The sequence below is a fragment of the Vespa velutina genome, chromosome 10 (assembly GCF_912470025.1).
Source record: "Vespa velutina chromosome 10, iVesVel2.1, whole genome shotgun sequence".
Lineage (NCBI taxonomy): Eukaryota > Metazoa > Arthropoda > Insecta > Hymenoptera > Vespidae > Vespa > Vespa velutina.
The window spans coordinates 5,673,783-5,691,298 of NC_062197.1; the positions used below are offsets into that span (position 1 = coordinate 5,673,783).

Below are 17,516 nucleotides of genomic sequence, written 5' to 3' on the forward strand. Positions count from 1 at the left end.
AATGAACCAATAAGAAGTACGCTAAATGTGATGTAATTTATTATTCTTATATGAATGTTTATCAAGGAACGTCAAATGAATACAATAATGAGACATTTTGTTATAAATTAATTTATAAAGTTTAAATCGTTTAAAAATAATTGTTATTAAAATTCCTTTCTTGTTTGATATATTCTTGACCAATCAGCGTTTTGCAAATAATTATAATACACACACACGTCAAATCCAAACCTCATTGCCAACTTACGATTATAAAAATGTTGCGCTTGTCGATGGCTCAGCAGCGCCACTTCTCTAAAACTAAAATTAATTTATCGTCGATAAAACAGCGAGAGAGCTTGTACTATTTACTATGATCGTTATAGATCTTCTTCCTTAGCATTGATAAATTAAATAAATTTAATTAATGTATATGGTCAAGTATTTACAGAGTTTAATTAAATTCGTTAGAAAATTGAAGGGCATTAATTTATGTATAGAAAGAAAATAATTTTAAGAAAATTGTAAATTATTATATAAAAATAAATGAAATAATTTTTATAAAGATGAAAAGATTTCATTATATAATCCTTTCTTTATTTTCAACTTTTAATAAAATCAATACTTACGTTATATATGCGAAAAGAGACGAGAGAAATCTAAAAGGTAAAGAAGTTACAATATCTTTTCATATCTTTATCATTTATAAACACCATATAATAGTAATAATAATAGGAAATTTTGTTCGTACCCTTCGCATAAATGTCATGTTAATTAAATCATTTTGATTATTTAATAAAGTAAATTATTCTATAAGCGTTTTTCAAAAAATCACAAAAATTCATATAAAAAATTTTTATAGGATTTCAAGTATCTAGTGAAACACATTTACATACGTACGTAATTATTTGTTATTTCCCTAAAGTTCTCCCACCAAACTCACATTCCAGGAAGATTATGGATATTTCACATACATAGTCCCAAAAACTCGAAAATAATAAAAGAAGTTGAAAGAGTTGGTTACTTTCGTTATTCTTAAAAACAATAATTAGTATATACATATATGTACGATTCTGATCTACGTTAACGCTCAGTAAAAAAATGTAATTGGATAAAGGGAGAGAAAATGATTGTAAAAAATCGATGAAATCCTTTCCGCGTCACAGACGCTTCTCAATGGTATTTTCTTCAAAGTCGAAGTACTCGATATCACACAACGTGTGTTACACCGGATTGTAATAAGTTTATACCGTTTCTACCTTCGGTATCTGTTGATTCGATCTGCTCTTTGAGCAATTCGAGTTCCCTTATACCGGATACAGTAACTTCGTATTTATGAGCTACCAAACTACGATAAAAGTGTATCGCAAAAGCGAGGAAGATTATCAATACTGGTATTAACACTATACAGGCCGACCATGCGGCAACCTGAGAAAAATCGTAGAACTTTACCCAACAGAGAATCGCTATCTCTAATAGAAATAGAAGTAAACCAAGTAAAGTGGAGAACGCCCATGCTACCTCGATGTACCAATGGAGACGTTCGTGTGGCGATTCGTGTACAAGACTTATGCTGTGTAAGTTACAGACCGCTTCGATATTCGGTAGAATACACGTTGATATCATCAACGCCAACATGTGAACAGCCACTAGTAACGTCGTACAAACTGCAAAAGCAATTAACATCTCCGAAGGAACTTTTGTATCAGAGTTTAGTTGTACCTCCACCATAGCAACCTATTGACAATTATAATCTTCATATTCTTTATTGTCTACGTTTAACTATGATTTAATATACGCATAAAAAAAAAAAAACTATAAGAATGATATACATATATTATAATAAATGTTAAAGAAAATATTCTAGTCATACCATAGCGAAACCCGAGAGCAATGCCGAGGTTTTGCTGGACGCCTTCAATTTTGCTCTGCTCAGCTGCAATTTTCTCCATGAGAGATAACCTGGTGTGTGAAGGCCATCACCCGACTGCGACATCTTCGACTAATCAATCGAAAGACATGGAAAAAAAAAAAAAAAAAAAACGAAAAATTCATTCGTTCATGGTAGAATGTAATTAATTGTTTTTTTTTGTCTCGCTGTACAGAATTCCTATTTTGTATTTTTCATTCACACTCGAATAACTTCCACTTATACCAAGATAATCGACCTATCGTTTGCGGATATGACAAGTGCAAGAGGCTCATAAAGAAGCATGAAAACATACCGAAAGTCGTTATCAACGCCGGTGCGAGGAACTTGCCAAAAGTCCCGCGTAGGATAGAAAAACCAACGGGAATGCTGAACGAAAGAAACAATAAGAACGAAAGATATTAATGAAATAATTGACTAGGAAAAGGAAAAGGGATTATCAAAACGCTGGGAAATCTGGCAAGAATGAAGACTAAGTGTGAGAAAGGAAGTGAGAAACGAGACTACATCTAACTTTACGCTTATTATACACGACACAACGTTTTTTTTTATGTGTGTGAACGTTAATCCAGGAATGATCTTCATCGTGTTTTTTTTTTTTTTTTTTTTTTTTTTAATTGTTTCTTAGTTGTTATTAAAATCATTTCCTCTAACTTTTTTTTTTCATCAATCCGGCACTTTTGATATATCCAAACTCTTTTTTATTTACATCAATGATTGTGTTATATATCAATTGTACTAACTCGTTCCCAAAAAATGATATTTTTCAATACTTTTTCAATGTTCTTTTTTGTTAAAATAGAAAAAAAAAAAAAGATATTGAAAATCGAAAAAATGTTGAGCTTAAAATATTGCGCACACAACACGATCAACACATATATCATGTGATTCTTTTTATTTCTGTGATCGATCGATCCAGATTACGAAAGGAAGAAGAAAAGGATACGTATTACATTAAATTGGATTTGGATTGAAATAAGACACATTAGCACGTATGCACTTCGTTACGTTGTACTAATTATGAAAGCGTGCACGTCATAAGCGATTATCAAGATCATACGAAGGCCTCCAAAAGGTAGTCAAATTTTTTAGAGCTTCCATACGAATATTCGCTAACCCAAATAACCGAATTAAATCAAACCTCAAGATACATTTTATTTTTATCTGCGAAACAAGAAAATAAACTCCGTATGTCTATCTTTAATGTCTTTTATAATTACGAAAAAAAGAAAATATTGAAATATAAAAAATTATAATAATAATAATAATAATAATAATAATAATAAAACCTTTCTGATCCTATAACCGATGGTTATACGATTTCATAAATATAAAGCAATATTCCATATGAATTTAAAACGAACTCTCATGATGCGATATGGTTGATAAAATATGGAAGGAATGATCTATATTGTTAAAAAACTAGTAAAAGTCTAAAACGAGTTCGTATCGAAAACGTACGTATCGAAAGAGAAATATAATGATTTTTAAAAAGAACGTCGACCAACCTGAAAATCGTAGAATCTCTTGTGATAGCAATGCTCATTAGCGTTTCGTGTATGTAAATGACCCACGTTTACGTGGATAGGTAAGTGGGAGGAGGGGAGTCCGGCTCCGTTCTCGCCACCAAACACTGAATTGCGTCCAGTGCTCGTCGACCATACGGACATTAGGCTCGATAATTCTTCTGCGTCCTCGATCCACGCTGTAAAAAAATACGAGATGCGATGTACGTGAAGATTCCAAATGTTATTTTTAATTATTAATTAATAACGGAAGTATAACAAAAAAAAGACATATATATATATATAAAGAGAGAAAGAGAGAAGAAAAGAATAAAACAAAATAATAAAAAAAAGGAGTAATGATCGTTTTTACGTATAAAAATTATATGCTTTATCAGCATTAAAAAGTTTCTGCTTGAAAGCACATGTTTGTAGCCAATTGACTCGCGCAGCTGATACTTTAATGGAGACGCATAACGTTCACGCCTCGTTACATACCCTACACATACAGTAAATCACAAAAATATTCAGAGATCTTCTGAATTAAAAACATTTTTATTGGTATACTCAATAAAGAACGTTTTAAATATACGAATAGTTTTGTCAAAATAAATCGAATCTTATGGAATATTATATGTAAAGAATTAAACAAAAATTGAAATACTTCGAATATTTTTCTAAAAAGATTTACTTGTCTAATGTCGTTAATATCGTCAAGGATTAAATCTTTAAAGAATATAAAACGATCTTTTAAATCGTGATGAAATGTCGAGTTTTATGATATAATGATTATTTTATGTGTTGGAATAAAAAATGCAATTTCTTATTTTTTATTTTTATTTATTCTTTTGTCGCCTTTTTTTTTTATTTTCATTTATCATATGTATTTCACGTAATAACATTAATTTTTCCATATCTATTCAAAAATTCATACCTTCTTTTCGGGCCGATGTAAAAAAAAAAATGGAAAAAAAGAAAGAAAATAAAAAAAGATTCGATTTCAAAAGATATCTGAATATTTTTGTGATCTACTGTACATAATATTATCCCGTAGGTTTTGTCATATATCTAACATACGTCGATCGATTTGTTCTTGAAACATCGAATGATACAGCTTAATCATTGCAATTGTTGATAATAAATGTTCATTCGGAATTTTATAATTTTATATCGCATCTTTTTTGTCGTCTGAATGTATAAAAATATGTTTAATTAATCTTGTAATAACATAAATATATATGGCTCGTTTCTTCTACAAAAATAACTTTCTCAAATAACTTGATATTTGATTAATCGATTTTCTAATGTAAATAATTTCAATACATATTTCTTGATATATAAGTTGGTGTCATTTTTCTTTCTGTTATTTAAAAAAAATTTTTCCTTTTAATGAAATCCGAAGATATTTATTATTTCTCATGAGTTACGTAAACAGTCCGTGTTAAAAAAAAAAAAAAAAAAAAAAAAAAAAAGAGGAAAAAGAGAAAAAAAATAAGAAAAAAAAAGTTAAGAAAAATAAAAAAATAATAACACGTATATTCTTTTATCTCTTCGCGAGTGTTTATTAAAACATCTCTTTTCCATATACGTACATTGTTTCCAATAAATTGGTATACAAACTTTTATTTATTTTATTATTTATTATTTATGATTTATTATTTAACTTAATACATATTACGTATTATATTATATTAAAATAAAATTAAGGAAATTACATGAATTATTATCTCATCGGTTCGATTAGATCAAACCGGTTTCATCGTATATGTACGATTATATCATTGAAAAATTGTTGAATAGAAAATACAAAAATAGTATTATATTGGATCGATTTGTCAATATTAAAGAAAATTATGCATGCTATTAATGGTCGTTGGTATATACTACGAGACATTTTAAGTCTTTAATATTCGATTATTATCGAGTCGATGCACATGTTTTTCAAGGCATCTAACTTTCCATATAAACATCATTCGTCTACACATATATATTTCCTAATGAAAGATTTCGTAAAATGAATTTATCTACACTCGGACAATATCAATTTTTTCCGTTCTGTTCTTCAGTTTATTTATCTCTGATGAGACACACATAACATCGACATAAATATAAACGCATTTGTGTATGATCACGTACGATGTAACAAGGACGAACGTAGAAGGACGAAAGATTCGTGTCAGAGAGAGAGAAAGAGAGATAAACAGAGAGAGAGAGAGAAAAAGAAAGAGAGCAAAATAGATAGATAAAAAGAGAAAGAGAGAGAGAGAGAGAGAGAGAGAGACACGTGAGAAGAAAATTCATTTCGATTTCCTTTTGTCACATTTATGTGAAAAGTTTCTCACGATGCACGCTCGCTAACACATATTTAATAATACAAACGTTGCCAATAACACTAAAAATACAAAGTGAAAATAAGAGAGACAGAAAGAGAGAGAGAGAGAGAGAGAGAGAGGAAGAGTAAGTATGTGTGTATATTTGTATGAGCACGTTAAATGTACCTAACTTTTCCTTTACGCCGGCTCGCGTACCAAATTAAATCACGATTAAAACGGTCCAAGAGTTCTACTATCGATGTCGACGATCATGATGATATATGTCTCTTTGGAATCATCGAGTTTCTATTTTTCAAATTTGAAAAAACAAATTGATCGCGTTAAAAAAGATTTCTATATTATTTTCAATAACAAAAATGGCAGACCGTTATAAAGCGATAACTGTGCGTACCTACCTATAGATTGTAAATGAAAAATAAACATGGGGCAGTATATATTGATACGAACGATTTTATTATCGCAAACAAACTAACGAAACGTTTGAATAAATATTGAAAAAAAAAATTGTATTATTATTATCTTATTACAATCGTAAACATCGTTTAATTATTATTCGTAAATGTAAAACGAGTCACAAACGCAGAACTATATTTAGTAATAACAACGTCAAAAAAGGTTAATAGGTTATCTTTAAAAAACATTATGACACATACATCGAAACATACCTTGAACCCAATGGTCACAGGCTCCAACGATGAATCGTGTGTCTTCATGGCATCCGCGAATTCGCTTCTCTCTTTCACGCGTTTCCACGTATACATATATATACAAAAAAAAAAACAGAACTCGGACGAATGGCTACGTCGTGTATAAATATAAATAAAATTTTTATTAAAATAGACTTCATATAAAGGACACGATCAGTTTTAATAGATTTCACATCGTTTTTGAAGGAAATATATAATATTATAAAAGAATCGAAAAAACCTACTCCAACCCACTTACTACTACAACAGATGTTGATATACTGAAGGCTAAAGAGCCGCTCGAGCGCATCGTGTACCGAACGTTGCCGAATCTCAACGAAGATGGCCGACTGGTAAAACGAACTCGTGGTACCCGGCAAATCTATATAAGAGTCAAACGTTTCGCGATGGACAATGTGATTTTGTCGTTTGGTGTTCTTTCTCGCGCTAGACAATGACCAATTATGAAATGCGAAGATGTCTGGAGCTTACCAATGATTATACGTATCCGGTTATATGTAATGAAACGTTAGAACGTCATATCTTTATAGATATCTGAATATGTGTATACGAACGTAAGTATGTAAGTATATGTGTGTATGTGTGTGTGTTATGTTACATGCACACATTTTTATATATTACACGAATAGTAAACAATTTATACACATTAGCATAACATGATAATGAATCATTCACCATTACGAATTTAAAGAGTATTTTATTACTATGCAAAATACATCTAAATAATTTTTATATTAGCAATATTTCTTCGCATCAAAAATAAAACGTTAGAAGAGATTACATGCTATATATTAAGAATTGAAAGATATATTTTTAGTATATATTTCTTATATCATCACAAGATTAATTAGAGCCTACCTAACTTTGCTGCTTCTTTGACCAATAACATTACAAATGTTTCAAAGAATAATCTTATATGTTCATTATAATATGTTTATTATTTGAAATATCTATCTAATTAATACTTTGATATAATCAAAAATATCCATACAGATTCATAATAGATTTCTCATATAAGATATTAGATGTATAAATATATATCATGAGTCATCCTACTTAAATCAATACTCATTGATTTAATTAAAGTTACCATTATATAAACTTATTATTTGCTTGTAGGAATTTTTACTGTTATTTTTAATGAAATAATTTTGTTTTTCTAAAATATCTTTCTCATATCCAATGTCCATCTATAAGTTAATTGACAACTGTACAAACTATTCAACAAGATAAGAAAAGCAAATTAAGGCACACGCTAATGAACTAACATATTTTTAAAAACTTATCAAATTTATATGAATTTATTGGAATTTTCAACATTTCTTATCATTCTAATACTTGTTTAACAATTATAATAGAAATAATTGTTTAGAAAATTACTTACACTTCACACAATCTTCTTTCTCTTGGAAATGTAGCAGAAGTCCGTTGCTTGTGTATGTTAACGAAATCGTAATTTTGGTGCATTCTTCAAAACAAACTCATATATAATGTTTAACGTTTACTCGTTTATATTATGTTCACTCTTTTATTTGGTATATCACAAAGAGACCAATGAAAGGTAAAATTATGAGCGTAACTGCCATACCACAAAAGTTTCGCTGGTATATAAGAAGAGTTCGTTGAACAATATCGATTCTGAAAAGAATGCAGGTTCGGCGAATAAGAGGCAGTAATAGAAAGAATTTCCCCCACCATTTTTCGAGCAAGCATTTCTCCAAGCCAAGTTGCAGTTAGTTGTTTGCGGTGTGAAAATGAGCAAGTAGAGAAAGCATATTGGCGTCGCTGTGATTGCAATGATTACCGAACATTACCGAATTATACCGAATCATACCGAACTGTAGGTATAGGTCATAGGTGATTGTACCAGTTTGTAAATACAGAACAGGTATACGTCATATTCGTGAATAAGTAAATAAATTTTTAAAAAACCGACGTTTTCCAATGTTCAATGTCTTTGATTTTTTTTCTCTGTTTTTTCAAAGTACATTTTCATAAGATTTTAACATAATCTTCGTTCTCGAAAAGTCAATAATAACTAAATTATAATAGTCAATGATCGTTTAATTTTTTTTGCACTTTTATTCTTTTTATCAATTCAAAAGAAAAATAACGTGTGAAGGATAAAAAAGAAGAAAGAAAAAAGATACAGACAAAAATCAGGTTTGAGAATGTAAAATATTGATATTTCAATGAGAAAGAGGTTAAAGTAGAAAGGAGAGGAAATCAGGTTTTTCGAGACAGGCTATGTAATTATTTGGAAATAGAAGAAATATATGTAAATATATCCGATAAAAATTCCATAAATGTATAATTTTTATTATGCATAATTATTGCAATTTTATATTTTATTTCTTTTTTCCATTTGTCAATCTCAATAATAGAAATTAACTCAATGAGAGATTTCATCGTTTCTTGCATAGATGGCAGTACTAACTTGGAAAAGCGAAGATGATAATAACTTAAAAATTATAATTCCAATATCTTTAATACTAAATTAATTAATGTAATTATCGATGTGATATAATATATGGCATACTATTATTCTTATAATTTATTATATTAAAATGTTAGTTCGATTGCAATAAAATAATTGAAGTAATAAACAAATACAATATCAACATATCGTAACCGTTCATTTTTTTTTAGTTATAGAAAATCGTTAGATCTTACTGTTGTAGCTATATCAATAAATATTCTAATTCAAATCTGATCAATTAATTAGAGTTACGAAGCGTTTTATTCTGTTGTGAACAATACACATTGAATATGAAGAAAACAGATTTCAAAATATTTTTTATCTGATATTTTTATTTACTTTTGACTATCTAAATTTGTTATGCAAAGTTGAAATTACTTGCTATTCGTTGTTAATTATCAAAGGATCATAATGTTCCGTTAGATAATAATGTTCTGGAAATTTCAGTTGGATAATATTCGTATAAATAATTTATGAATTGTTATGCTATATTTGCTACAAAAAGTTCACCATTTTGTATCTGCTATTTTTAATTTTAATGTTTTATTATTTGATTTTATAAAAATTGTGTACGATAAATGTCATACGACGTTCACCATATAGTAGATGATATTTTGAATTATTAAATTTTTGATATTATATTTGAATTCAGTTGAACTTAAAAAACTTTTGTATATGTACATTTATCATTTTTAAATTTTTTTTCTAAAATTAAAAAAAATATTGTATCATGATACAACATACGCAATTTATAAACCTTAGAAACGATAGAATTGAACGATAACTTTCGATAGCGAAAAGGTACCCCACCATGCTTGGCATCGAATGATCTGGAGGGAGCCAACGTTATATAGAATATTTCTTACTTAGTGGATATTAAGTTGTCACGCGCAACACTTGCTTTTCAGTTTTCTATTGACTTGCATCGAATAAGAATTACATTCGAGTGCAGTTTTTTTACTTTCTTTATCCACTACTTCATAGAGTGTTGTTGGTTGCAAAAGTGATACGTAATCTTATGCATACGTAATCTCATAATACGTAAATCTAATCTATTTTTTTCTCATTTGTTTCTTTTTCTTTTGTTTAATTTTATTTTCTATCGTAAGTATTGTTATTTCCTGACCGTAATCGATTAATTTCATTAAAACATTTACTTTTTTTTTTCTTTTTTTTTTTTCTCTTTTTTTTTCTTTTTTTGAAAAATTGAGATATGATCATTTTTTGAAAATTTTTTCGACGATTTAGTTTTTATAGATTTCAATATTGGTCACCATTTCGGGAAGGTCAACGCACAAAAATAACAATGTCGACATCATTGAACTTACTGGACGATCAACGTTTCGCTTTGATGAAAGTAAGCTTATATTTATTTCATACTAATGCTAAAATTGATAAGAAAAATCGAAGAAAGTTCTTCTCTATCTTTTTTTTACTCTTTCTCTACCTCTCTCTTTCTCTCTCTTTCGTGAAACCGTTAGCATACGCTTCAAGCTGAAGCTCACGTAGAATCGGTGATGTACGTGTACTCGCAAAAAGATATATTCGAATTCTTTTAAAGCTTATTTTTACGCGCGTAAAACAGATTATCGTGCCGTTTATGTATATGTATATATATATATATATATATATATACATACACATAAATTGAACAAGGTCAGGGAGATCTTAAAAAATTCATTACGAAGTATAAAAGAAATATATTCGCATTAAATAAACATAAGAATCATTTAATTATGATTCAGTGAAGCTTATTGATTCGTATGCATTTCTGTATTCTATGTATATTACGTATATTATCTAAAGATTTTTGTATATTCAAATCAATTTCTTAAGATCTATATCATATTTCTTTTGCAAAAGAATGTCTTATTACAGTTTCACAATCGTAAGAAAATGCTATTCTTTGTGTATACTTTCTCGTTAGCACAAAAAAAGAGAGAGAGAGAGAGAAAGAAAGAGAGAGCGAGAGAGAGAGAAAGAGAGAGAGAGAGAGAGAGAGAGAGAGAGAGAGAGAGAGAGAGAATAAGATTCGTGAATAATATAATAGCGACAAAAAAATTTTAGATATTTTTTTGAAACGTCTTATGCAAAGATGATATTTTGATAGGTCGTTTTTTTCGAATTTGGCATACATTAACAGTTAGTACACTTTTAATCCATAATTTAATATATTTATTTTTAAGTTTTAAAAGTGTTAATTGCAAACAAAATGAAAATGGTAGTTGAACGCAATTACGAAGAAAAATAGGTGCCGTGTAGAAAGCGTTTCGTTATGGCGAATAAATCTTCGTTTCGTACGTTCGCCGTGTTAGATTTAAAAAGATCTCTTTCTATAAGTATATAAAAGTGGCCAATTTCATTCAACGTAAAACGGAGGTAAATTTACAGGAAGACAAAAAGCTTTCACTTGGTCACGAATCATTTTTCTAAATCGATCATAATGAAATATTTTTTTATATAATCGTTTACTGTTAATATTTTTCCGTAAGACTTTTTTATTACAATAATTTGCGCCGTGAATTATTTATGCGGTATTAATTACATATACATAGCCTTATAAAAACAAGAATTGTTATGTAAAATGTCATTATCATTAAAAAATCCAACTAAAAAGAAATCTATCAATATAATTATTGCTGTATAATTCATAACAGAAAAAACTAAATCAAATCGGGAAAAAATGTACTTTGTACAGTAGTGAATAAGTCATTTAGCAAAGTTTTGCTGTGTTATTTTATATATTTTTATATAAAATATTTTTCTTAATATATTATTGTAAAAAGATTTTTTTTTTAATTAGCCACTGTTTCTTTTTTTATTTTATTTTATTTTATTTATTTATTTATTTATTTTTTTTTTTTAACCAGGTTGTTATATGATCATTGAATTTTTTATATATTTAATTACGTAGTAACTTCACGTAGTAAATAGAAGGGACAAAGGAAATATGTAAATTAAAAATAAGATTTTTATTATATCATCACGACAAGGATACTGTGCATTCTCTTCTAATTGAAGAATTTACTTCCAAAACCAAATAATGCAGATTAAAAAAAAAAGAAAAGAATATGGTTTTTTAATTAAATTACTTAAATCGTTTAAAACATAATTATTTAAAAAACATAAATTGCTAAAAATTAAATACTATTTTTTTATCGATGATATGAACAAATCGATTAGATCGATTCATTTATTATAATATATATTTAATTTATTTAATTAAATAATGTGTTTTAGTTTAGACGAATCGTTGCTGATGTCCTGCAACCTCATCACGATGATCGTTTTCTTCTTCGTTGGTTACGAGGTAAGAGAGAAATATTTTATTGATCGATTAATTGTGAAATCGTCGATAAGGAAATTGAATCCACGATTGTTTCGAAGAATACCTATAATAAACAAGATATAGAAGACGGAATACATATATTTGCTCATTAAAAACCGAGTTTCGATCGGCTCGTTTTAATGACGTTGGGTGATATCGAAAAGAGAGCACTAAAAGAAGATATTTAACTCAAGCTAGCTCATTATAACAACGGAATGTGCTGCGTAATAATCGGTCATTTAGCGAACTATCGCCGTGTTTGTGGCTCGTAATTTTGCGAAGTACTAGACTTTTGCTTTCATCATTGTTATTTCTTCCTTTCTAATCGTGAGATCGCGTTCACGTTTAAATAAAAATTTCAAATTTAACTAATTCTGTTGGAAGACTTTATTATTAGTTAGAAACTCGATTCCAACGTTGTCAACATAATTCATATTCGTCCGTTCCGCATAGTAAATATCTTTTTCATTCGAATTAAAAACAAAGCGTCTTTCTTCGGATCAAAAAACTTTGGAATTCGTTATGAATGATATTAACTCGTTATAGGAGGATATCAATATATCTTCCATTTCGATATAATTTGATTATATTGCGATTTTATGAGTCGTTAATCAGATATCTTGCATTTTATATTTATTAATCAACAAGTTACGTCTTAGTAACGGTTAATAATTTTATCTGAGTAAGTTCATGTAGATTATATCAAATACTGAATTCTTAATGTAAAATAAGATATGAAGATTTTTTTTTTCGAAGTGATAAGAAATTATAAAGAAATAAAAGAGTTAATAGATTCAAAAAAAAACTTACCAGATTCTACGAATATTAGTAATAGAAATCCATTCCATTACAAATGGGGAAAGAAGTAAAACACGTTATGTTTGTAATTTCATTTATTTGAATGGTTTACTGAATATCACACTTTAAAAAAAGGTTTTAGTACATAAAAATTTATATTGATAACTCATATAATTTTAAAATATTCGTTAAAGATAAATATTCAGTATGACGATAATTTTTAACTTCTAAAAAGCTATAAATAATTTAAAAATATTTGACACAGAAAAAAAATAGCTGAAAAAAATAGATTAACAATAAAATGTCTGATCTGCAATATGTTAATATATTGACTATCGAACTAGTTTTGCATAAATCGATGCATTTATCTAATGATTTTTATTGTAAACTTAAAAATTTAAATAGATATAAAAGGAAAACTCATTATCATACTTTTAACATTAGAATGTAATTTTATGAAGAAATATATTTTCAGTCTTCTATATTACACGAAATATAATCTTTGTAATGCTCTGAATAGCCTGCGGAATTGAATATCAGTTTCTGGTGACCGTCCTAGTGTTCGACATATTAATGTTCGCTCGTTTTAAATAAAATTAAATAGATAAATAAATAAATTAATTAATTAAAATCTCTTAATGAAGAATTTTTATAGAACTATTCGTCGCTTTTTTTCTTTATAAAATCTTTATAAAATCTTTATAAATTTCCAGCGAGAAGCTGGAACGTTACGGCGGCCGAGAAAATGCTGAGGAACGTGAGTACGAAATAAAAATGTCGATATAAATGAGATTTGGATGATTAATTAAAGAGATCTCTTTCTCCATGCCCTTTTTATAAAAAAAAAAAAAAAGTACGTAAAAAAAACAACAATAGAAAGAAAAAACAACAAAAAATGTCCTTATTTCTGTTAAGTCATTGCAATGGCGAAAGCAATGGGAAGTTGACAAAATAGAAGAATGGGATGAACCGGAACTTATCAAAAATTATTTGCCACATGGTTTAAGTGGATTCGATAAAGAAAATGCACCAGGTATAATGCTACATAAATCTTTTTATAAATGAAACATTATTATCTTCACTATATATCTTAAATGTATTCTTCTAGTTGTTGTTGTACCTTTCGCTGGATTTGATATATACGGAACTCTTCACGTTATTACGAAAAGAGACGTCATAAAGAGTTTCATAAAATATTTGGAAAATTATTTAAGAATATGTAACGAACAAGTAAAAAAGCATGGTCCACTCGCTGGAAAAATAACTGTCATCTACGACATGGAAGGATTCAATCTGAAACAATACTTGTGGAGGCCAGGTAAAGCATTCAGGTAAAACCGTGAACTCTCTATGAAAGATAAAAGCCTACCTTTTATTGTAACATTTCTTTTAAATTATATCAATGTCATAAATCTTTTAAATATACATATCGATGATTAATAAAAAAAAAACATTGTCATTTTTCAGCCGGTGAAGTTGTCATTAGTGCTATTCAAATGTACGAAGCGAATTATCCAGAAATTTTAAAAATGTGTTACATTATTAATGGTACGTCAGCCAAAGTTATTGACATTTAAAATTATTTACTTTTATTCATATGAAATATTATCAATCAATTATTATTATTTTTGCAGCCCCAAAAATGTTCTCTTTTGCTTTTTCCGTCGCGAAAAGATTTTTGAACGAATATACATTATCAAAAATACAAATTTTCAAAGCAGATCCAACAAAATGGAAACCTGCGATATTGGAACTAGTTCCAACCGATCAAATGCCTGCTCATTTCGGCGGCACTTTAAAAGATCCCGATGGGAATCCAAAACTCGTAACAAAGGTAATCATAACATCGTTAATATTCTCTCTACTATTGTAATATTCTCTCTACATTTTTTTAGATTTGTCAAGGTGGTAAAATACCAAAAGAAATGTACATGGATAAAATGGAAAGTGATAAATCTACGGATTATACTACTGTCATTATCCGTAAAGGAGATAAGTTAGAACTTAGTTTAACTACATCCGAAGAGGGATCTCTTTTAAGGTATACCTTTTAAATAAATATGTGTAACATAAAATGTAATAACATACTTCCTTGGGATACAGTTGGGATTTTCGCACAGAAGATTATGATATTAAATTCGGTATTTTGAAAGAGGATACGTCAGGTATGAAAACCGAAATTGTACCTATTACAAAAATAGCTTCGCACAAATTAAATGAAATAGGCGTTGTAACCTGTGATAAACCAGCTACATGTGAGTCATCGTTATTAAAATTTTACATGCTATCATGTTATATACTCTTATTCATTTTCTTTTGTTTTAGATTCTGTCATCTTTGATAATACTTATAGTGTCATGAGGAATAAAAAGATTCATTATTCTGTACGCATTTTACCACCATCGGAAGAATTAAAAGAATAAATGCCATAGAATAATATGTGAATATTATATAATATATAGCATGCAATGAAACAATAGAATTATACATAAATGGTAACGGGATCTTACAATTGTATTAATAAAAAATATTTTTAAGGTTAAATTTAGAAAGTTGTTTTTATAGTCTCTCTATTGAAAGTTGTCTGTCATAATAGTCTTGTCTACTGAAAAAATTTTCACTTCGAATTTATTATATCAATTATAAGTTAAGGATTTTCACTCTATGATTGTGTGACAAATTTCAAAATATGCTTTGCACATTAATAATTTTTATGAAGTCATTGTTGACGTGACAATATTATCTTTCCTTAGAAATTTTGAAATATCTCTGACATGACATTTCATTTAGTAAAATAAATCACTGGGAAACAATTTTCTTGAAAAAATCCTTTTAAAGAATTTTTCCAATAAAATTGAAAATTATTTTAACTAGAAAAAAAATTATAAAGTAAAGAATTAAATTATATACAATTATTTTAATGATTCTTTTTTATAAAATAGAAGTAATAAACAAGAAAGTAATGGAAAAATCATTCTCACATAAGAAAAGTAATTCTAATATTCAATGCTTTTTTGAATTATAAAATAATAGCACCATATAAAATTGCCAATTTTAATCATCTTCCTCTTTGAATAACATATTAAGAAGTTCTTCTTTTTGGCATTCACTACCTTGTAAACGTTTTTGAGTTCCCCATTGAGCCAATGTTGGTAATACTTTCAATTGAGTTTTACTATCTTTACGGAATATACAATTAGGATTTTTCCAGCTAGAAATAGAATCAAAGATCAGATATTTCTACATCATACAACATTATATATTATAAAGTATAGAAAATATAAGCGAAATAATATGTAGTAACGGTTACAAATTTTAAATACCAAATATTTATTATATAAAAATTCTACATATGAAGAAATTTAATGAAAAAATCTCATATATTTACAATGCTCTATCTCCTACTTCAACCACAACAAAATGGGATGTCTCAGAGAGTACTTGTAATCCAGCTTCTATAAATGGCTCCGCTATGTTAAATTAATATAATATTTATTAAAATACTTCTAGTAGAAATGAAACAATAGAAATGATTTTAATTGGATCCATAATACAAAAATAAATTTATTGTATATCGGTAACTACTGTCTTATTACAAAATAGGTTATGTAGTTTAAAACAAATGAAAAAGATGAAATTTTTTTTACCTTCAACACAATCAGGACACCAACTTTGACCATTTTCAAGCTTTGTACCCGTATATAATACAAAGACCGATTCTTTGGTCTGAAAATTTTCAAAAAATTGTAAAAAATTTTCGTATCCTATAACGTGATGACGAATAGTCATTTTGCGTGATTTCTTTTAATTCTATTAACAAAATACTTTTTCCAATTTAAATAACGATATTTTACCGATACGAAGCAAAGACGAAGTCTGTGTAATCTTATTATAAATAAAATGTTTTATCAATTTAAATAGCGATAACAAATCTATTGTTTCACTTCACTTTATGATGTCTGATCAAAAAATATCAGCACGTGATAAGAACTGAAACACTCGAAGAAATAATTTTATGAAATTTGAATAATAATACATATTATATCTACTTATTAAAATCTGTTTCGATTCCTTTCACTAAAAATTAAAATAGAAAATAAATAATTAAATATAATAAACATTTATTTTTCTTTCGGGTCGGATAATAATATAAAAGAAAAACATTGCGTAGAAATAACCATAACGATAGAATTTCAAGCTCATTTATCCTTTGTCTAAATCATCGTATCTTAATGTATAGTAACTTGAATACGATTCGAATTAGAACATATATAATTAGAATTTTCTTAATTCTTTCATTATTTCGTGGAACAAAGATCATTTTCATGATAATAATCATGTTATTTGAACGTACCGCGTTAAAGGTCATGTATGGATGGTAAAAGCGGCAACAGCGCGAAAAACAATCACGTCAGACGATTCGTAGTGGGATCGAACAAGACTCTAAATGTGTGCGT

General features: G+C 28.0%; 3 protein-coding genes across 15 annotated transcripts; 1 reads left to right on the forward strand and 2 right to left on the reverse strand.

Moving 5' to 3' along the window:
• Positions 1-17: 17 nt before the first annotated feature.
• LOC124952499 (calcium release-activated calcium channel protein 1) lies at positions 18-8,175 on the reverse strand. Of its 4 annotated transcripts, XM_047502487.1 has the most exons (5): positions 6,401-7,096; positions 3,418-3,614; positions 1,853-1,981; positions 609-1,716; positions 18-300 (listed from the first exon to the last, which is right to left on the reverse strand). In XM_047502487.1, exons 1-4 carry the CDS (start codon positions 6,408-6,410, stop codon positions 1,189-1,191), a joined length of 864 nt encoding a protein of 287 aa, XP_047358443.1. In that variant the 5' UTR covers positions 6,411-7,096; the 3' UTR covers positions 18-300; positions 609-1,188. The 4 variants fall into 4 exon arrangements, with proteins under 4 accessions (XP_047358443.1, XP_047358445.1, XP_047358444.1 ...); XM_047502489.1 differs by lacking the exons at positions 18-300; positions 6,401-7,096 and adding an exon at positions 7,839-8,175 and having other exon boundaries at positions 820-1,716; XM_047502488.1 differs by lacking the exon at positions 18-300 and having other exon boundaries at positions 820-1,716; positions 6,413-7,077.
• On the forward strand, positions 6,833-15,607 carry LOC124952496 (SEC14-like protein 2). Of its 10 annotated transcripts, none has more exons than XM_047502470.1 (11): positions 6,833-7,008; positions 10,182-10,290; positions 12,174-12,243; positions 13,773-13,816; positions 13,975-14,092; positions 14,168-14,377; positions 14,527-14,607; positions 14,694-14,893; positions 14,955-15,100; positions 15,163-15,314; positions 15,385-15,607. In XM_047502470.1, exons 1-11 carry the CDS (start codon positions 6,995-6,997, stop codon positions 15,480-15,482), a joined length of 1,242 nt encoding a protein of 413 aa, XP_047358426.1. In that variant the 5' UTR covers positions 6,833-6,994; the 3' UTR covers positions 15,483-15,607. The 10 variants fall into 10 exon arrangements, with proteins under 10 accessions (XP_047358426.1, XP_047358434.1, XP_047358425.1 ...); XM_047502478.1 differs by having other exon boundaries at positions 6,838-7,016; XM_047502469.1 differs by lacking the exon at positions 6,833-7,008 and adding an exon at positions 8,073-8,294.
• Positions 14,405-17,189, reverse strand: LOC124952506 (thioredoxin domain-containing protein 17-like). The gene is made up of 3 exons (XM_047502505.1): positions 16,707-17,189; positions 16,448-16,529; positions 14,405-16,270 (listed from the first exon to the last, which is right to left on the reverse strand). Exons 1-3 carry the CDS (start codon positions 16,846-16,848, stop codon positions 16,114-16,116), a joined length of 381 nt encoding a protein of 126 aa, XP_047358461.1. The 5' UTR covers positions 16,849-17,189; the 3' UTR covers positions 14,405-16,113.
• Positions 17,190-17,516: the final 327 nt, after the last annotated feature.